The 22,079-nt window shown below is 37.3% G+C and overlaps 1 protein-coding gene across 1 annotated transcript in view; it reads left to right on the forward strand.

The window, feature by feature from the left end:
* The window catches only part of PREP (prolyl endopeptidase), a 100,401-nt gene that overhangs the window by 29,171 nt on the left and 49,151 nt on the right, over positions 1-22,079 (forward strand). Inside the window, exons 7-8 of the mRNA XM_061460197.1 lie at positions 101-206; positions 14,562-14,753. Of these exons, the coding sequence (XP_061316181.1) occupies positions 101-206; positions 14,562-14,753 (298 nt within the window). The remainder of the gene's footprint in view (positions 1-100; positions 207-14,561; positions 14,754-22,079) is intronic.

Below are 22,079 nucleotides of genomic sequence, written 5' to 3' on the forward strand. Positions count from 1 at the left end.
TTTTTTGATAGGGGTTTATAGACTAACTTTTCAAGTTGTTTGGGTTTTTTTCCCCCCCCAGAGGGTGAATTGTCTTTGATTTTTCTGTAACTTCTCACAGGTATCAGATGATGGTCGATATGTCTTGCTGTCTATCCGAGAAGGCTGTGATCCAGTGAACAGATTGTGGTACTGTGATCTACAGAAAGAGTCTCAGGGTATATCAGGTATGTGTTGTCTTTCTTTTGAAGTTTTGCTTAATTTTAAGACAAGACTTGAAATACTATAAGCTTTTATATATATAAGATCTAACTGTAACCATTTGCTTGCATGAATTCTCCATTTTATAAATATTGGAACTCTCCATATCTGTGTCACTAAGTTGCCTAATGTGTTTTCAGTGCAAAGACTCTTACATTTACCCTTGTCTTTCTACCTCCATGTTAGTAAGCACAGGCCTAACAGTAAGCATCTGGGATGCTTCCTAGAGTTGAAATGTAAATACCCCAACCCACTGGTCCTTCAGCCTTTGATGGCCAGAGGCAGTAAGTTGAGCAAGCAGTGATATATGTAAGCTTAATTCTTGGCTCTATCAGTCTAGACCGCAAGAGGTATGATTTCAGTTCAACTTGTAATTTTTTGGGACAGAAGGTGTAGAAGGGGTTGCTTGTGAAGTTAGGATAAATTAATGCCAAATTTCATTATTTTAGCTGTTTTAGAGAAGTAAATGAGCAACTCTAGAATAACAAGAGTTTAACTGCAAGTCTCTCAAGACTTGCATTTAACTTCCAGTTTATACAGACTGTTCAGTAATATATTTCAAGCTATGTTCAGACGGGTTAAGTTTAAGTGCTACTTAGAGAATTAAGTATAACAGAAGCACATCATTAACAAAACCATGAGATACAAAAATACTGACTCCTGGCTCTTGTTACGCCAGTAATAGAATGCAGTGTTCTGGACAAGGGTCTATGTAAGTATCAAACCATACCACTTGTTATGAAGTGTTAAGAAAATAAAGCGTCTTTGAGAAATACCTGTACTTTTAAGATGTATTACATTATCCTTCTGTCTTTTAGAACAAACTTTATTTATGGGTAGACCTCACCTTTGGTGACATCTAAGATACTTCTTGTCATTTTCTTCCTTCAGAACTGTTGAGTGTTTAATCTGAGCCTTTTTACTTGACCTGTTTACAGTATTCTGTTTGTTCAAAACTCTGTTCTGGAGTTCAGAATATCTCATCTTGGTTTTGGAAAGCATATGAAGGAAAGAAAACTAGGATAGCTAGTGGGGTTTTTTAAAGTGTCCTAGATGGTACTTAATACAGATAAATAATCAGAATTTCAGACACTTTTTTCCTTCCCTATTTTTTTTTTAAATCCAGGTTGTCCAAGAATACACTAGTTCTCTGGAGTGTTTTCTTTTTATGCTTTAGATCTTTCAAGTCTTGAACTTCTTTAGACTTGTTCAAAGGCATCAAACACTAAAGGCAATGAGGTCTTTTCAAAAGTAATAGGCAGTAATATTTTACATGGTGTCCGTTACTTACACCACATATTTCTTTGTGAGGAAGTAAGAGCAACTGCAAAGCAAAAGTTATTGGATGAGATTCTGATTCTCATGAAGTTTGTGGCAAAACCCTAAGTACAGAACAACATGCTTCAGCAGATTGTTTTTAAAGCTACTCTGTAGTGTATATTGTTTATAAAATAATATTTCAATCATGTAATCATAAACTGCTCTTTTCTTAAAAATATTTCAATTTCAAGGTAAACGTACTGCTGCATAGTTCAAAATGCTACATGTCAAACCATCAGTTAAAGAATTTTCTGTTACACAGAATTGCACAAAAATGCGAAGAACTGCTTCTTATCTGTGACTTACTACCTGAAAAATCTATTTCAAAATGTCATGTTAACTAACTAAGGGACTCTTCTTGATTTTTGATTGTTAGTAGTGCATTCCTTTCCTTTGACAGAAGGCAGTCCAATTTCTTGGTTGTTTAAACAGTTTTCTAAATGTTTGTAAAAAAAGAACACGTTCTCATAATCAATATGTACAACCACTGAAGAGTGAATTTCTTTCCGTTCTGATTTACTGAGGCCTTGTAGTTAGTTGTCATTCTGTACTGTTTGTCAGAGATGGTGGTTGCAGTGATAAAGGCTGCTTATTTGGCCCCCTTGCTAGCAAAATTCTGCAAAGAAGTCATGAACTTCTGTGTTCAATGAAAATAAATGTTGTTACACTTTCTGCTTCTGAAAAAGCAGAAGGAATTTCTTGGAGATGGGAGGTGCAAAAGTATCTCTCTTTCATTTTAGGAACTATAATAGCCAAGAACTAGAAGAGGAAGAGAAAGTGTCCTCTTATCTGTAGATTAGCTGTGAATTTGTAGAGAGTAGGGTTGAAAATAGCTGAGTACATTGAAAGAGTGAATGTGTATGCACGCTTGTTCCCTAAACAACTTTGTCTTCTTTTATAGAATTGTAGAATAGTTAGGTTTAAAAAGGACACTGAGATAGCACAGAATGGTTGGGGTTGGAAGGGACCCCTGCAGATCATCTGGTCCAGCCCAGGTCCAGCAGGTTCACCTAGAGCAGGTTACACAAGATCATGTCCAGGTCAGTTTTGAATTATCTCCAGAGAAGACTCCACAGCCTCTCTGGGCAGCCTGTTCCAGTGCTCTGTCACCCTCACAGAAAAGAACTCCTTCAAATTCAATTGGAACTTCCTGTGTTTCAGTTTGTGCCCATTGTCCTTTATCCTGTCACTGGGCACCACTGAAAAGAATTTGGCCTCATCCTCCTGACACCCACCCTTAAGATATTTGTATGTATTGGTTAAGATCCCCTCTCAGTTGTCTCTTCTCCAGAGTAAACAGGATCATCAAGTTCCAACCCCCCTGCCATGGGCAAGAACACCATGTACTAGACCATGTCACCCAAGGCTCTGTCTGACCTAGCCTTCAACACCACCAGGGATGGAGCATTCTCAGCTTCCTTGGGCAACCCATTCCAGTGCCTCACCACCCTCACAGTAAAGAACTTTCTCCTTATATCTAATCTGAACTTCTCCTGTTTAAGTCTGAACCCGTTACCCCTTGTCCTACCACTACAGTCCCTAATGAAGAGTCCCTCCCCAGCATCCTTATGGGCCCCCTTCAGATACTGGAAGGCTGATGTGAGGCCTCAAGAATGCACTGGGGGTCAAATGGCCAGGGAGATGTGAGACCCTGTTAAGTAAGGGCTGTGGCATAAACCTGATCTTGTTATACCTTGAAGATTCACTCAGATGAGCAACATCATGGTTGCCTGAGGTATAGAGAGGACTTCAAAAGAAAGTTGTGCCGTCTTAGACTTAAAACACTTTCAGTCATGGTTCCATGTGGATTATCAGAGACGTGAAAGATAATGGAAGTTTGTGGTTCAACTGTTACATTCTTACCAGCTCTCTTCTATGTGTGTTCTGTGATGGCACACTGCTTATGCGGAACATTATTATGAATTGAGGTAAAATGTCAGCCAAGTTTATATAACTCTGTACATCAGGTTCCATTAGTTCCAGCGTTCAGAGACTTAAGTGTCTCTTCATTGCATGCAACATTCTGTTTATGCTTTGTAGTCTTTTAAGGGGGTCCCTTGTGCATTTGTTTACTCAAATTGTGATAGTGTTCGGCAGGGCTTTGTCATTATGGTGGACTGTGATCTGAGATGACACAGTTTCAGAACTGATCCATGGATTAGAAGGAGCAGTAGTAAGCACAGCTAGGTTTCTAGAGAGCTCCTTAAACAGCCTGATTTCTATGCTGACTTTTCCCAGAGGTAACAACTGTACGTCATAGGTCAATTTATAGTATGTTAGACAAGCGTGTTCTCAGAGTTGAAATAAAGTCTAACTGCTATAATTGGGAAAATTCAATGAAATATCATAGTAAAGGAATATTAGCTGGTGTGGTGTATGATTTAAAGGATGTATAGGGTGGATAAATAGGGTAGTCATATTTGGTTTTAAATTTGTATGCTCATTTTCTTGAATGGGCTATTAACTGAGAAGTCAGTTGGGTAATAACAAGACGAAGTTGCTCTAAGTCATAGTGTTCATTAAGCTCTTCTGGCAGCTAGTTACATCAATGCTGTGAGATCCAAACTGTGGACGAGATGTTCATGAATGTTCTTATATAGTGCTGTCCTGCAGGAATTCGGTCACTGCCGGATTATGTGTTGGAAGTAAAGTGAGAATCAGTTCCAGACCCAAGATATGTTAGAGGAGATGACGGGCTGAATTTACCTGTTTAGACCATTAGCTGGGACTCCTGTGTTCTTGTGCTATTATGCAGAAAAATTCTGTGTGGAATGCGAGTCATCAAGGATGATTCAGTCGTGTGGAATAAGGGCAGCTCTCTGGAGAGGTCTGGACCTCTGTGCTGATTGCAGAGGGTGCCCATGGCTGTTAGGTCACATGCTTCTAAAATTAAAGGGAGAGAAATAAAAGGGAAAGACTGCAAAACTGAAAGCCACTTTCCAAAATTAGAAAAGAACATTCCTTCTGTGGCATTTGAAAAAAGTGCAAAGCTTAGGTGAGGCAGAAAGTTATGTAAGACACAGGTGTTTGTGAAAGAAGATCTCAAAGAGAACTAGTTGCAGAACTATTTAAGTCAATATTAGTTATTTCAGAAATTGTATTGACTGGCGAAGAGGGAATGCAGGAAATGGAAAAATGAAAGAAAATGTTGAGATATTATAGGTAGCCTAGGATCTAGCAGATAATGCTTCTGGTACAGATCCTTCTTGTATTTTTTAGGGGGAGTGCTTTGACAGTGAAACTCCAATTTAGTGACCTTAAAGAAAAGATGAAATAATACTAGATTAGAAAGAGGAGAGCTCTGATTGTTTTGTTAAGAATGCTTTTACATCCTGGAGATACTTGCTGAGGGAATGATGTCTGAATTTGCAACTGAAAGTTGAAAAGGTGACCACTGTATTTTTATTTACGTAGGTTTTAGCATCATGTTAAGGTGAGACTGACTAAACTAGTTACTGGATTGTTGATTGGCTAAAGAAAGCTTCTGTTAAATTTGCCAGACACAGCTATGGTTGTGTAATGAGCTGAAAAAAAATTACAGAGCTGGTAATTAAGGGAAAGGACCTAGTATATGGAATGCACCTCAAAATTGAAAGAACACGACTGGTTTTCTGATATTATAATTGGTCTTGTAGTAACTGCTGACACCCCTGTTCCTTATAACATTTAGTGTTTGGACCTGTACTTCAAAGTCTCACATAGTCTGGTTATAGGAGTATCCTTTATTCTGTTAAATTTCTTTGAAATGCATCAGAATTTAAATACTTTTAGAGCCATGAGTCAAAATAAGTGCATGTGCGTATACTTGAGGACTAATGCCACACTACCACTGTCGAAACTCACATGCTCAATGTACTCAGTATGTTGCTTTACAGCAGCATCTTGGCTGTAGCAGCAAAGGTAAATAGGCAGATCTGATTTCTCATGCCTATATCAGGCAAAACAAAAGGAAGGGCTTCCCTTAACTGCAAAAGCATCAGGGTAATAAACTATTCCTATACCAGACACAACATGGTTTAGTGGGAGGTGTCCCTGCCAATGGTAGGGGGGTTAGAAATAGATGATCTTAAGGTCCTTTCCAACCCTAACTACTCTATGATTCTGTGGTTCTGTGTTACTTGTTGCTAGTTGTTCTCCTACTGAGTAGTAATGTTCTGGTTTCTAGCCTGAGGCTGTTGTAATAAGTGAAGACATTTGTGTTTCCATGAAATGATTCATAGTTTGGATCCCTTTTATGGAGTGCTGTACAGTTTATTTAGAAATAGTAATTGCTTTCATAATTTTTCTTGTTTAAAGCAGGACTTAAGAAAAAAAATTAAATTCCATGCAATCTGGTAATATTATACTGGATATTCTTAAGAGGTTGGGAGGTGGCAGAATTCATATATGAGCATATACAACTGAAAGTCTTCTCTGTCATGTGTTGAAATTATTGTACAATTTTTCATTATTATGCTTATCTTTGGGGGCTTGAATGATTTAGTTGAACTAGTCTGTTCAACACATAGATGGGCTTGTGGAATATTTCAAGTCTGGTATCAACTAATTTCGCATAGTTCTGAATTTATATTGTAAAGTCATAGTTTAGAAAAGTTACATTGCAGTTTCTCATGACAGTGGAATAAATATGTTGTACTCAGGGTTGTTAGAATTAAGGTTGGCTGGCTCATTTGTGGGATTTGTTTCTATCTTTGTGTATATTAGAACCTGGTACAATTTTTTATTTATGTATTTTAATTTTTGTACCTATGAGTTAAGAGAGCTGCTTGCTCAGTGTAAAGTCTGAAAGACAAAAAAGAAAAAAAAATTCCCTCAAAGAACACAGTATCCGGTTGAGTTATTTTGCTTAAATTTGGAGTATAGAATGGAGAAGGGAGGGGGGCATCTATCTTGTGAAAAGAAATAAAAAAAAGGAATGCAAATGGAAGAGTATGTTTCATGTGTGGAAATGGGAATCACTTATCAATGTCTGCCTGACAACTCAGAAGATGACTGAATTCAGGGATGAGTCAGCTACTCATTAAGAAACATAATGTATCTCATACCAGGCTTACAGTGGTTCAGTTATTTCTTTAGGAGATGAAAGGAATGCATAGTCTTCCCTTTTTATTCTTTTTTATATATAGCTTGTTTTTATAGCATTTCCTTTTTAATTTCAAATTAAATTCAGTAGTTTCTGTCTGTTCTGAAAGATTAATTCAACAGGATAAGCATATGAAATGGAAAAGCTGTAAAACCCTTTTTGCCTCCTTAAATTGTGAACGTTTTCCGTATTTATGCTCAGTGATGTGCCTGTCCTGTTTTTACTACATATCTAGACAATACAAATAGATAAGTAAATCTGCACCTTTTCTGAGACTGAAAGGGAAGATCCAGATCGTCTCACAAGTATCAGCAACAACTGGAATGGAATGAAAGAGAAAGTTCACTCCTTTTTGCTAACAATCCCAGATGGGGGGGGGGGAGGGGGGGGAAGGGGGGTCCAGCTCTTTTAAGCTTTTCATTAAACCACTGATCTTGTTTTCTGAACAAGAGTCTGGCAGGCAGTGATGATAAATCAAAATGCCTTACTGTTTCAAGGTGCCTGACTTAGGTTTTAGTTCGCTTACCTTTGTTTGTCTTTGTTGGTTTAAATTATTTCCATTTTTCACAGCATGTGTTGCTTCCGTTTGGAAGAATGGAAGTCATCTTCAGTCACTTTGTTAGTGAAGAAAGATTACTGGGCCTTAAAAATAAGGAACATAATGTATATTTTCATGGGTTTTATACCATATTGTATAGATCTGTAACATCACCTGGACATTACAACTCTGAAATACTTCAGTACTTATCTTCCAGATGCTTTGCTACCCTGTGGAACCTGCAGTCCTGAGCTACATTTCTAGTCTATAAAATTCAGAGGCACGGCCCATAGATAAGGATGCTTGATAACCTGCCAACCTAGCTACTGAAATTAGGAAATAGAGACAAAGTTGAAACTACATGGGATGTAGGTACTCCATGTTCTGTGTTGGGCAGGAAATGATCTTGACTCTGAGTGGAGATCACATCTTATAAATGAGAGCAGACTATTTCTAAATGTTTAAGAAACTTAAAGGATTTGACTTGCTTGTTTGTACATTTGAAACTTTTGTGTCAGCCCTTCCCCCTTTGCTGTGTGATTACTCATGATATTTAGTCAGCAGGTGTAGGTTGAGTTTGCACTTCAATCTTCTGTAATAATCCTTGTCAGTTTGTTTTCCCTGGAAGATAAACTGAACAGTGTTGTTTCTGTTTCTTTCCACGAACATTACAGGAAACATCTGAGCATCTTTTCTGCTTCCCAGATAGCTAAAATATTCTTTATTTTTCCATTCCCCCCTTCACAGTCTTTCTCCTGTATACAGACTGAGTCATTTTCCTCTTCAAATATTCAGGTTGTTTGCTAGGTTTTTAAGTAGGCCATTGTGAGCTCTTTGTGCCAAGAATGCTCCTTTTTAGAACAGAAAATTACTGGGATAAGTAACTTATGAAAAATACATACCTATTTTTATGAGAATTTTAAATTAGTCTGAAAGATAAGAGGTTTAGGGGATATTGTTTCCCCTGCTCCCCTACTACCACGTGTATCTTGTGATTCTCACCCCATTAAACCAGCTTGTGGCTTAGTTTTTACCACAAAACTCTTTGTGTTAGAAATGAGCAGGTTTGCCAACTGGAATTTTATGTTTATAAATATAAGTTTACAACTTAACCAAATGCACTTAAAAAACCAACCAAACAAAAAACCTGTTATTATCTCATACAAAAAAGTGTTTTGCAAATATCTTGTACTGGCAAGACAATAGTGTGAGTAGACACCAATGGGAGAAGACAGCTGAGCTGTTCTTTAAACTTTTGGGGGAACTTCCTTACTATATATACTCCAAGTGGCTGTGGATATGCGGGCTTTTGCCTTCATTCTTGCCTCTTGTTCCTTATGCGGTGGAGTTTAAGAAGATTTGGGAAAACAAATCACGGGATTGTTGCCAGGTAGTGAAAACTACCCTTTGTCAGCCACTGAACCAACTCATGCAGTTTCATTTTGCTTTATGAAATTTCAGTAGCAAAGCTGCAACAGCTGTACATTGTGTCTGGAAGGTCAGCACTGTAGGTTCATGTTCAGGTGGCTATCCCTCATTTAGGACTCCAGTTTTCCCCACTTACCTTGCCAAAGTGCAAGTAGGGTTTTCAAGACTCTTAAAACAAATATTTTAAAGTGATCTAATGCTAAGTGTTTCTGTAAAAACCAGACACATATATTTTCCCAGTAGCTGAGCATTGTAAAGCACAATTGTTTTAGTAGCCAGAATACTGTTAGCACTCAAGTTTGCTTGTATGTTCAAGCAGTCAAACAGGAAAATTTCTCTCATCAATGTCTTTATATAAACTGTTGTTCTTGGTATACCTGAAAGTGCCTCATACTAGCCAAACAGCTGGATACACACTAATCAAGCAATTATATATTAGCAAGCTGTTGTACACTTTACAAAAAACAGAAACAAAATACAAACCATGAAACAAACAAACCAACCAACCCACAGAAAAATCCCACAAAAATCAAACAACACAACCCCCCCGAACCCAAATGAAAACCCAGCAGTGCTTTTTCTATAGTATGTCTCTTGCTGTTTCTGTGGCTGGTGATAATTTTGGTTTTCCCTTTCTTTGAGAAATGAGATCGTTTCTTTTCAATTAGGTTGTCAGCCTGGACTTTCGATTGTGTGGTTTGGTGCAGTGAAGAGGGAATTTAGCACAAATCTATTGGTGTGCAAAATAAAATAAATGGAAGGTCTTTAATCAGAAAACATGAGAACCTAAACATGAGAACAGAGGAGGAGAGGAAAAGGAAGGATATAAGGCAGCATGGGGAGCAGAAGAAGTAGCTCTCATTATAACCTCTGGGCGCGTAAAAACTCGAAAAGGCTGCTGTGGCTTCTGGAATACAAAAAAAGTTGAGAGGAATGTCTAGATAGAAAGCATAGCCCGGGTTGTTGGATTGGAAAAGATTGCACTGGCTAGAAGCTAAACATAGGTTTATGTAAGTTGGAGGTACAAGGAGTTTAGGGAGAGAGAACGGTATTAGGGACTCTTATGCTTGGATATTGGGCTGCTTGAAATGGGCAGTTTGTGTCTGTTGGAAACAGTGGAAGGTGGTGGGAGGACACATACACAGGAAGAGGAGCTATTTGAGAACCACTGGCTTGGAAAGATGCAAAAAGAATTGAGCAAAAACTGAAGTTCAGGCTTGCTGGTTGCTTAGTCATTGTCAGCTGGAACTGCTTTGCACTGGACTGGCAGAGACTGGTTGCAAGAAGGAATTGAAAAGCAGGATTATCAGCCATAAGAATTTTTATTTTGTGTCTTTGTTTAGAAGGTTGGTTTTTTTTCCCCCCACACTGAAGAAAGCATGTGTGTGGCTTGAGGGCAGGTGGAAAAACAAAGGTGATATTTGTCCACTTCCTGGTGAAAATAGGATTATCTGGCTTTTTGTATTTTAGTTTAGTCTTGCAATTTATAAGACTCCCTTAAAAGTCATTTTAAGCACAATGAATAGTGCTATATACAGTAACATCTAAGGGATGAGTCAGCATCTTCTACAAAGCTTGAAAAAGTAGATCAAAACCTTTTTAATGAAAATAAACAAGGAAAAAAATGATAGTGAGGAGACAGTAGACATCAGCTAGAAAGTAGAATGTGGAGAGAGGGAGAGTACTAGTCTTTTTTTATTTAAAGACTTTTTTGTGATTAAAGTAACTTTAAAAAAAAAACAAACACCACTTTCAAAAATGAGTATTGAATTGAAGCCTTTATATGCTGGTTTCCAAACAACAGGGAGAAAGAGAGTCAGTTGAGTCCTGGAAAGTATGTGGAGGCCTCAACAATAGAGTGCTTATTTAATGAAAAGATTCTTATCCCTTAAATGGTAATTCCAAAGAGCTGTCAATGTTTTGGGGTGTTGTTTTTTTTTTTGGTGCTTTTGTGTTTTGGTTTGGTTTTGGTTGTGTTTTTTTTTTTCTAATTAGAGGCAAATCATTAGTAATAAAATTAAATATCTTACTGTTGATTTGAGCAAGGAGATCTTCATGCTGCTACTGTCTGGCTGGACATTGCATTTATAAATAGTATTGACAAGTTACTTTTTAGATAATGTCTTTATGCCTTTCTTTGTATATATTAGAGAAAGTGTGGAGTGAGAGAAAGCATATATATTCTCTTTCATGGTCTTTTGAGTCATCATCCAAATGAAGGTAAAATAGAATTCTTGAAACTGATTGAGAAAACTGCTCATAAAAGTGCTTGATTTATTTCTTTTGGGCTAATCTTTAATATGTCTTGACATGTCTGAACTTTTTAACTCAAAGGAATAAATATTGCCTCCTTCCATTCATTTATTTTTTAAATTGCAAATACATTAACTTTCCATGATCATTAAATAGCTGTCATCCATCATCTGCAGGATGAGTGGTACTTGAGAGTCCTTTGGGTACAAACATGACAAGTTGCATTCCTTTCAGGGACATCTTAATATGTCCTCTCGAGTATTCCCCCGCTCAGACATCATAAGCGAAGTCAGGTCCCAAGAGATTAAGAGATCTTATTTTCAAAGACAGTCCAAATTGTTTGAAAGTCTCTTTTGCCTTTGGAGACCAAATGAGACAATTAAATATTTGTGGTTGTGAAGAAGAAGGATGCAAAACCCCTGAATTTGTTTGCATAGCTGCCTGGCTCAGAAGAGACAGCTTGAGAGCAAGATGGGTATTGCATGATTCAAAAAGAAATTTGATTCTGTTGTTGGATGTCTGAGTGAAAGGCTGTGCTCTGTCATTCATTTCCCAGGATACGTTATAGACATACCACTGAGGCCCTGAAACAGTCTCTATCGATCTGAAGCACACTGTGTACCGTGTCTTCTGTTGAACATTAAAACCGTTGTTGATTAGTACTGTGACAAACTCTGGACTAAATGCCCATTTTTTTCAGAATCTCCTCATGTAGACGATACTTGAAATCTGGAAGCCTTTGAGTGTATGAATTTTCAGTGTCTGAGGCGTCTCTTAAGTAAGTCTGATGGATCTGACTTGCTTTATTTAGCAATGAAAATGTGCTTCTGGATGAAGACTCAGGTACTTTTTATATGGTAACTGCACCCTCAACCATGAAACCTTGTGCTGTTAAGCTGACGACTGGTATGAGCAGCAGCGGTGAAAATTAAAAGACGAACCTTCATCTACCTGTCAACTTAATAGTTGCTTTTGTAGGTTTTAAGCACTACTTTCTTGTTTGTTTGTTTCTGTTAGTGTTCTGGGGCACCAGGAAAGGATGATGACTGTTGTCATGGTTCAGCCCCAGCTGGCAGCTAAGGACCACTCAGCTGTTTGCTCACTCCCCCTCGGTGTTTCTCACCAGGTTGTTATTCCTAGCCCAAAGCAGATGGCCTAAGGCAACAATAGAACATCTCTTTCAGTTACAGACCACAACGGGATCAACTGCAAGTAGCCATAGAAATGCATCGTTTTATTTCTGGTATCTCTCTTACTGCAAACTGTTTCTTCCTTTCACTGTAAAACTACAGTACATACTTTGTATAGCAGCAAATGTACCTGATATAATGGTCTCTTTCAACTGCTTGTAATTTCCTCATTACAAACTCTTAACTTAGACAAGATATTGGTAAATTTAACCACTTCAGTGAGACAGTGATTTAGAGGTAATTAATTTGCAATAGTTGTCTTCTAAGGACTATATCCTCTTTAACAAGGAAAATGCTCTAGATTTTATAATAACAACTTAGTTTGTCCCTGTTGAATATCCACTCTTGCTTTTTTTACTAGCTGTTCATTTGGGAGTGGATGAATGAGTTGCAAGGAACAATGTAAATCCCTATTGTCACATTACTGTTCTTGTTTTTCATGGAATCCAACTTCTGTTGCAGTCATGGAGGTATGGTTATTGTGCACATTTACTGTTAGAAAGTGTTTTTTCCAAGAGTCTGGGGATTCATTTTTATGGAGTCTTGTTCGGTAGTATGATGGTTTCATTCTATCAGATACCAAAATACAAGTTTTACAATATTGTTACTGTGTTATATTGCAATTAAGTTTTTATTTACGAAAACACTTTTGCACGTGACTTGGGATCATAAAACAGTTTCACTGGTGTATATCACAGTTCACTGTAGGCCGGATTTTCTTTATTTTAGTGGGCATCAAAGCAGGTTTTTTTCTACAGAACTCTGAGCAACTGGAGAGACTTAGCAGGATATTTCTTCAACATGAAATCTCTTCTGAAGGACAAAACTTCGGACCTCAGCGAAAATCAAGATTTAACATGCAGTTGGTTGATTCAGAGGCAGGATACTAAGTTGGCTGGATTGTCTGCATAGTTTGTATTACAGCAGTATGAAAAGTAGAATTTAATTGGCTAATCTATCATATTGCATGAAAAGACAGGGAAGTTTTCCTTAAACCAAGACGGCAATTAAGAGATACAAGCTTCATGAATATACTAGGCCTGGCTATACTCTTATTACATTTAATGACCTTATACATCGCACTGCTTCCTCAATTATCCTCAATTATTCTTTTTTTTTTTTTTTAAACTCACAGTAATTGCAGCTCAGCTATCATCTACTTCCATTATTCTGCTGAGCTTTTAATACTATAAAATAAGCTGATGTGCTGTTTTAGTAACGTGAACATTGAACTATAGGATTTCATTAACAGATTAACAGATTTCATTAATCTGTTTATATATATATGTTTATATTAATCTACACAGTTTATGTGTTTATACTTAAAAGACTAAACCTTTAGTTTTAGGAAAGAGGCAGAGGATGTGACAAATGTTATTTTAAAATGCAAAAGCTTTGATTTCACATATCAATAACGATTCTGATTTTTCAGCATAGCTAATGTACGATGCTTATAATATTAAGTTTGGTTGATAGGTTGTGTTGTAGATATAACATGCATATTGCATATTCGATCTAGCCTTGCTGCTTTTTCTTTCTACTGTTTTCTAAACCTACTGCAAAACAGTAAATTGTGAATAAAAAGTAGTGGAGTTTTTTCAGTCCCAACTCCAGGTTGAGTCAATATTAATGTTATGATACAGAGTGAGTAAACTGAGGCAGTTCATGCTTGAGAGAAGTACCCTTCTATTAGAGAATGTGATATTCTGGAAGGTTGATAGGGAAAATGCAATTTCATTCTTTGCAAACCCAGAAGTTAACATTTTAGCTAACTGTCTGTACCTGTTCTTTGGATGTGGCAAGCTTCTGCAGAACAGCACTTCTGGAATATTGTTTCTGAATCGACAGGGAAAATCCTGCTGTTAAAGTTTGTTGTGCTCATTCAGATAGCATCATCTCTATTCTATGGGAGGTTCTGGGCTTGTAAGGATGATAGAAAACTTTCCACTTTAAGAAAAAGTAACTTTTTTTTTCAGAAAGACAAAAAACCCCACACCACCACAAGTATTTATTTTATCATTAAATATTTTTTTTTTAATCTACTAAAAATAAAATCGAGCTTGGAAAGTTTAGTTCAGTCTTGACTCAGCTGCGACTCCCCATTCCAAGAAGTCTGTAGAAGTAGGGGCTTGTGAGCTCCATTGGCAAGAATCTGACGTGCTCGGTGGCATCATCTCCATGGCACCTTTGCGGCAAACATCTGAGCTTTCCAGCAGCCTCTTAAAACAGGAGTGAAATGTTAGCCATAATTCTGTCAGTTTTGTGCAGATATTTTTCTAGAAATTCCTCAAAACTATTATGTTAACATGTTCATGAACTGGCATTTTTCAACTGTAGCCTGTTAATCTGGAGAATTCTTTGTAAGTTCTCTCCACAGCTGCACTTCTTGTAGTTGCTGCTGTTTTTCGAGAAAGAGCCTAAAGCAATTGTCAGGAATGCCTTACTCTCATGTGTTAAAAGGTTTTGTTACAGAAGGTTAAGAACTTACATTGTATGTTTCATCTTGCAGGAATTCTTCAGTGGGTGAAGCTGATAGATAATTTTGAGGCTGAGTATGAGTATGTCACCAACGAAGGAACAGTGTTCACTTTCAAGACAAACCGCCATTCTCCAAATTACCGGTTAATCAACATCGACTTCAGTGACCCAGGGGAATCCAAATGGAAAGTTCTTGTCCCTGAACATGAAAGAGATGTTCTAGGTAAGACTTCATGTCAAGTGAAAGACGTTCTGTTCTTCTTTTTTCAAACTGATGCAGTGATTAGTCTATAGAGAATCCTGCACAGACCTTCTTACTTTTTTCCTGTGTTTAAACTTTGTTCAGGATTCGGGTTTAAAAGATTGCTGAGATTCGAGAGATACAGGATCTATTTCTATCTCTAATGTCCTGTGTGGTCAAAGGGAAGTTGCTTCATCTGTCCTTGTTTTAACTCTGTGTTTGTAGGAAAATACTGTCCTCTCATTTCCTGCTTCATGTCTATGTAGTAAATATTTACTAGATAGTTGGAGATTACAGCAAGAGGGACTTGGAAGCAGAGAGAAAGAGTGGCAATAGTGTAGCACACTATGAACAGACTTGTTCAGAGTTTGAAACAGGATTTTCTTTTATTCATGGGATAAGACAAATAGACAACACTTGGAAAAAAGCCTGAAGAAAGTTGAAGGGCATGGAATTCTCTAAATATAAAAGCAAGTTCAAAACATTAATTTTTTTTTTGTTTTGATATAATTAATATGAAGATGTATTTTTTTTAGTCTCATCATTTTGTGGAAATTTCTATGAAAACTTTGAATTAGTTTCAGATAATGCAGAAAACCCTTCTGTGAGCCGTTTTTTGAAAATTGCTTTGTGTACATTTATGTAGTGTGTTGTCCATACAATAGAGGGTACAGTTATGATTTATCTGACTAGCATATTTATAGCTATTCACAAAGACCGCTTGTTGTTTTTTGTGGTTTTGTGGTTTTTGTTTGGGTTTTTTGTGCTTTGTTTATTTGTTTTTTTTTAATTATTAAAGCATCTTTGTACAAGTTCATTGATCTTTGCTACTTTTCTGGTGAAGAGCTGCTTTATAGAATCAGTAGAATTCTGTCTTTTCTCACTGAGACAAACATATTTGGCTACTTTTTTAAATTCCTCTTGAGATCTTGCTTTTCAAGACACATAAAAATATAATCTCTGTCTGCATTTCATGGTGTGCTCTGCATGTTTTTTTGCCACAGCCTAGGTAAAGTGTGTCCCCACTGTGACATAAATAGTGACTCTGAGCACACCCAGAATTGCAGTGATGTTGCAAACCATGTTGGTAAACACAAAACTAGCAAACTGTAGCTTGGTGAGACACAACTCTTAAGACTGTGAACTGTTTGAATCAGGAGCCATGTACATCTTAGAGGAAGTACCTTTCAATTCCTAAGCAGGTAATAAATTAGACGTGTAAGTGAAAAATTGCTTCCAAGTCTGATTAGGTTGCATGCAAATTTGCTGCCAGTCTGTGAAGCCATGCTTAAGTTATGAGGAACAGCAATTTATAAAGTGGGACCAAGCTGAAGAATTGACTTGGGGATGCTGAGTGTTCAAATAGAATGGGACAGAAGCATGTGATTGACATGAAGTTTAGTTACTGTGTGTGGATTTACCCGAGATGTGGTTTGGGCAGCATAAGGAGCTTTGACCAGTGGCTATATATTCCTTCCCAGTAAGATAAAGGCCACATCTGCTCTTCACTACACTGCAGTATTTAGCTGAACTCCATTTTGCTTTCATTCTAAAGGCAAAGTCATGCTGAGTTCATGTTTGTGCACATGAAAGAATAATTTATTGCATGCAACACTCCATTAATGGCTTACACATGACAGCCTTGACTATACAAACATAAGAACTGCACTTAGAAAACAAAGTTCTGATAAATGGGTTTGCTGAGGGCACTGGCCTTCATACTGTAAACACAACAGGCATTCAGCTCTTAAACACTTGAAAGCAAACATAATCTGTCGTATAAAACCATCAGGGTGACTTTCAGGAGTCTGTTGTGTGTCATTAATCTCCTACTGTATTTGAATGTGAAGCCAGAATAGGCTTATGTCCATTTCCTCAGCTTTTTGGAGTCGTATGTAAAGGAATTGGATTAAATTAAAAAATCAAATTGTGAGTTTTAAGTTGATCTTAACGCTACAGTAAAGTAAGTTTGGATTGTTCAGTTGCTTCTTCATGGCAGACAAAGCAAATTAGTGTTGTATTCTCAGCATCAAGGTAAGGGATTTTGGTTGTGTTCAAGAGGTTGTAGCCCTCAATAAATAAAAATACTCCTTCACTTGATGAAGTCAGCAAGCAAGCCAGTCTCTTTGTTATGTTTTTTTTTTTTTAATAATTCCAAGATTTTATTTAGGTAAACATAATTGTAGCAGAAGACGGTTAATAATTCATTGTCTTGAAAGCCTTACAGTGAAGTGAATTTGATTTTCTGTGATCCAGAGATGACAATCTAATGAGACCCCTTCTGCAAAAGCTAGGACAGCAGTGATTGAAAGGATAAAACAGTATTGCTGCATGTCCAATATTAAATATGTGTGAGAGTGACAACTAATTACATCTTCATAAAAAGTATTAGAATTTATTTACAAACATTGTATTTAGTGATGCTTTAGGTCACAAATGTGTTTTACTGAGATATATAGGTACTTGGCTCCAAAAGTCTCCTACTCTGGTGTGAAGAGCCTGGTAGCCATAGCCTTCTGCATAGATTCAGTTCCATAAAAGATGCACTGTGCACACACAGGAATAGACTTATTTATGAATAATTAATTCAGGATTAAGAATTGCCAGCATCTATCAGTGCAAAAAGAGAAATTCCACAAAGTATCCTAATGAATTCTTAGAGAAAATGTTAAATAGCTAATGTAATCTAAAAAATTAACACATATGCCTACAAGGCCATGTGAATGTCATTTGGTTCCATCATGTTCTTCGAGACAGACTTTTTTTATTGGCTTTGACCTTTTTTGTTTTCAGAACTGTTTATAAATAAGCTAATTTGGGAATTACAGGAAAAAAACCAAACATACTACTGCAATGAGGTCGTACACCCACCTCATTTTACACCTTTCAGCAGGGATTTCACACAGAGCTGAGGTAAATTTAGATCTCTACTCTGAGCTGAGGGGAAGAATTAAATTGCAGCTATTTTAAAATGAAATTGAGGGGAGCCTCAGAGCATACTGAAGTCTGATGAGGTTCATTTCCTCCCCATTGGAGTTTGTTTATAAAGTGTTACTTTTAATTTTCAGGGAGTCTAAAATATAACCATAGGAGAGATTCACATCTTAACATTGAACTAGGGCTTTAAATGACCACATGGCTGCAAGTAGGTGTGCTAAATTACTTAAAAGGCAGCTATGAAACCATAAATGTAAACTGATCATTACAGTCACTGCAACACTGGTTCTAAGGCATAGGATAAACTTGCTGTCTTTAGAAGCCTAAATAATTAATTTTGAGAACTCTGACTCCCCCCAAAAAGTGCTTAATGCTGGTAGCACAAGACACCTTGAGAACAGCAGTTATATCTAGCCCTGTACTTGTGACAATTTAAAGAAAAACAGAATAGATACCCTGAGTAAGGAGGGCTGGGAAATAAGACATATTCCTGAATGTATCACAGATAAGATGAGTGATCCTGAACAGTTCCTTGAATCTCAGCCATTTACCAAGCAGTGTCTAAGCCAGCAATGCTCCTGTACCTTGCACACATCTGCCCATCTAAACTCAGTGATAAAAACCTCTTCCTTTCCCTCAGCTGGAATGTGCACTCCAGGTGAAACAGAGTATTTTTCTTCATACTTTTAATCTGCTAGCTAATTCAGAAATGCTTAAGAATTGCAGTAACTCCCCTCCCAGAACTGAAATGTATCTTTTGGCACTGTAGTGAAACCAGGAGGAAAAGTCTGGAATATGCACCAAGAAATTGTTGATCCTGAGTGACTAGGATGTGTGTGCATGGGTGTGAGTAATCCCATGTGTTCATCTTGGCTGTCAGGAAGCTTGTGTACTCTGTTACCCTGCAGTGTTTTTCAGAGTACCTGTAGCCTTACACTCTTGGGAGTTTTGCTTGCAAAGCAGGTGCATGAAGGATTGTGTCTCTGTTGTGAGGAACAGTTGTGTGACCACCTGTGTACAGCTCAGAGGAAACATCCTACAGAGACAGCTAGTGCAGAAGTGTGGCAGTGAGGACAGAAATGGCTGCAATGCAAATGACCAGATTGATAATCTTCTAATATGAAATGGGACACATATGCAGACACACAGTCCCCCCCAACAAACAAACCAACTGGAATGTGGCTTAGCTCCAGTGTTTCCCCGCAATAAAAAGCACCCCCTAAGTTCTGGCCAAGCCAGATACAGTCCCTCAGTCACTGAGAAGATGTGGTCCAGATGAATGTTCCTGACTGAAAGTTTTATTCTGCTCCCCTTACAAGGCTTTTGTGGCTTTGTTTAACTCTCTTTACCATGGAAAAACTGCATCAGTCACAGATGGCTAAAGCCTTAGGTTACTTAAGGAAGCGTTTCTCCTAATGTTTGCAGCTTCAGAAGAGCTTTGAGGTTTCTTGTTTGTGTGTCATGCTGAGAGGATGTGGGATATAAAATACTTCTTGAAATTGGTTGGAGCTTTTCCATTAACTTAAACATGGCAGGCTGTCACTGAGGATGGCATGTCAGGGAGAAGACACGTGCTTTATGTTGTGAGGGCTCATCAACATTTACTCATGTTTCAGAATGATTGATGTCTTATTCTCTAAATTGCTCATGTTTTTCTTTCAAGTCTCTCCATAGGTAGCCTTGAGATGTGGTTACAGATCATTTTAATTGAGGTCACCATGGATACCTGTTCATCTTGGAGACACTGTGATATGTGGTTGCTGTCTGTGATGACCAAAGAAACCAAAATGATCATCCAGCTACAGCTTTGTCAGTCCATGAAAATATATTCACTAGTTGTTGAGAGGATGCGCAAGCACACTGTGCAGCAAGTAACTCAGCAGTTTTTTGCTGACAGCTCATGACTACCTAGCTTTTCTTGCTTGGCATGTTCTCCATCAACATTTCAGTCTGCATCTGTCAAAGCATGTTTGTACAGTTGGACACTTGACGTGCTGTAGCTACTGCTGCAGAAATGAAAGGTCAGAGCTGTCATAAGTAATTAAGGTTAGTGGCACAGATGTTTGGTGTGAGGATTCAACCTTTTTTTTTTTCTGAAACTTTTCAAAAAGTTTCAAAAAGTTGTTCATAGCAATGTTGCAGGTGCCAAGTTAGTGGCATGCCTTTGCTACTAATAAAGACTGTCGAAATACTGAAGGTTTTGTAAAGCAGCAGTATATGAATTTTTAAGAGGTTGAGCTGCAACTTCGAGGTGGTTGAGCTTAATTTTCTAAGCCTTCTTAAGAGGTATAACTCGTCTAGCCCAAATTTAGCTGTTGAAAAATTGTGTGTAATCTTTTGTTGTTATCCAGGTGGTCATTGTCATCTTCAGAGAGAAATGGTCAGTGCCAATAATTCTTCACATCTATTTTCAGTACCTACCAGTGCCTCCAGCTGTGTCCATCTCTCTGATGCCTGAGCCAACAGGCTCAGGTTGGAAGAGGCAACCTCTACTTGTTTATTGTTAAATAAGTCCCTTGCCTGAATGGGTATTGTAAGTGGGTGGATTGTAAGTATACTGAAGAATAATTGATAAATTTAGATGTAACTGTGAAAATAACTGCTCTGTTCATCGGTATTAACTGAAAATAAACCAACCTTATATATTAGAGAGGTATTAGATGGTTAGCTTATTATAAAAATCCCACTTGTGTTAGAGAAACTGCTCAGCGAAGAAGTTCACAGTATCCCAGAATGGTGTATCCAAAACAGTTGGGTGAACTGCATTCTAAAGGTACTTTTTTTCTGCCTATTGTCTATAAAGGGTGCCTTCAGGAATGTTGTCAGGTTTAACTTTTAGGTATGTGAAGAAGGTTCCAGGAAGTGCAGAGGTATGCAATATGTGTTCTGCAAAGCATGGGCAAAACCAAGGAGTCTGCTAATGCAACAAACTCAACAGTATCTGCAGTTATCTGTGCCAAGCATGGGAGTAACAGAGACTCAGCATATAGCTTGCAGTCAAAAAATACCTCTTGTTAATAATTCAGCATTGTTTTAGCTTGCTATGTATAAACGTAGGTTCTTAGTGTCTTTTTTTTCCTGCTCTTTCATGTCTGCTTCAGTGTTTTGCTCTGTTTTGATTCTGATTTGATTTAATATTGCTGTTTCTAGGCAAGTTCTTCAGGAATCTTCACATAAACCAGCAGCAACTGCTTTTTTTTTTAGTAAAAGAGTAATATCTCTTCGTAATTTAAGTCAAAGTAATAATGTGCTTCAGCTTTTAATTAAAACACTCATTAAACAGCAATGCTTCATAAAATTATCAGTGAGGAATTAAGGGTCATCACAATTTAATTGTAAAATTGCTTAAGTAGTATTTTTGCTGAAGCAAATCTATATATTATACATTTAAAGTTTATCTGTAATCCATTTTGTGAAGCTTTCAAGTGTCAGGAAATTTCAAGAGTAAAAAAAATGGACATTTTAGTTACATCTGCAAGCAAAAATAGTGTGTTACTGTAGGGATGCTGTTTTTTTAAATTCATATTTGCGTTAAACCAGTTATACAAATGAATGTTAGCAGATATGTGCAGTGACAATGTAATAAGTATTTTACTGCTTATTCTCCTTGTTCATACAGCCAAGAACAATGCTGTATTTCAAAATATGTAATTGGATATAATGATTAAACTTACAAAGTTTATTCTGTTCTCTGGCCTCACTTAAGCAGTTTAAGTCACTGCAGAGCTAAAATTACACACGAATTACTAATTTATAAACAGTGTTATGTTATGCTGTATCTTATTATTTCAGGTCCTGGCTTCGTGGCTGAAATTTCAGTTAGTGTTGTACTCCGGGGCTTTGGTTAGAAAATTCCCAGATTTAGGCTGGAAGCTCATGAGGAAGTTGGAATGTCTTAGGGTAAAAAAGTATTAATAGTGATCTTTGTGAAGAAAAGAGTACTAAAACTTTATTTTGGTGCTTATGTAACATAAATTCGTATGGCTAGAAAGTCAGACTAGTGTTAAATTCAGGTCTTTCAGGAGCAAGCTAAAAGGAAAGTAGACTGTATTGAGCTATTAGGATTTTAAGGTCTTGGAGCTGTAGGGGGTCATGACCGACCTGAACTGTATATGAAAGCAGGGACTGTTAAAGAAGCTAAATGCTACAGAATAAAGAATTTTGACCTACAATTCAGAAAGACTTTGTTAGCCCTAATGGAAGAAGCACATGATACAACTTTGAACTTTTGTTCTGGAACCTGAATGTGCAAAGATCCATTTATAAAAAACTGTCTTCAATAAAACTCTGAATTCAGATTATTTGTTTTTATAGGACTCTGGGGAAACTCAAAAGACCTGCTAAAATGTGCATAACATAAAACTGTAAAAC

This window comes from Pezoporus flaviventris, unplaced genomic scaffold (genome assembly GCF_033815535.1).
Source record: "Pezoporus flaviventris isolate CSIRO_AGI_PZ_B2104156 unplaced genomic scaffold, CSIRO_AGI_Pfla_v1 ptg000031l, whole genome shotgun sequence".
Taxonomy (NCBI): Eukaryota; Metazoa; Chordata; class Aves; order Psittaciformes; family Psittacidae; genus Pezoporus; species Pezoporus flaviventris.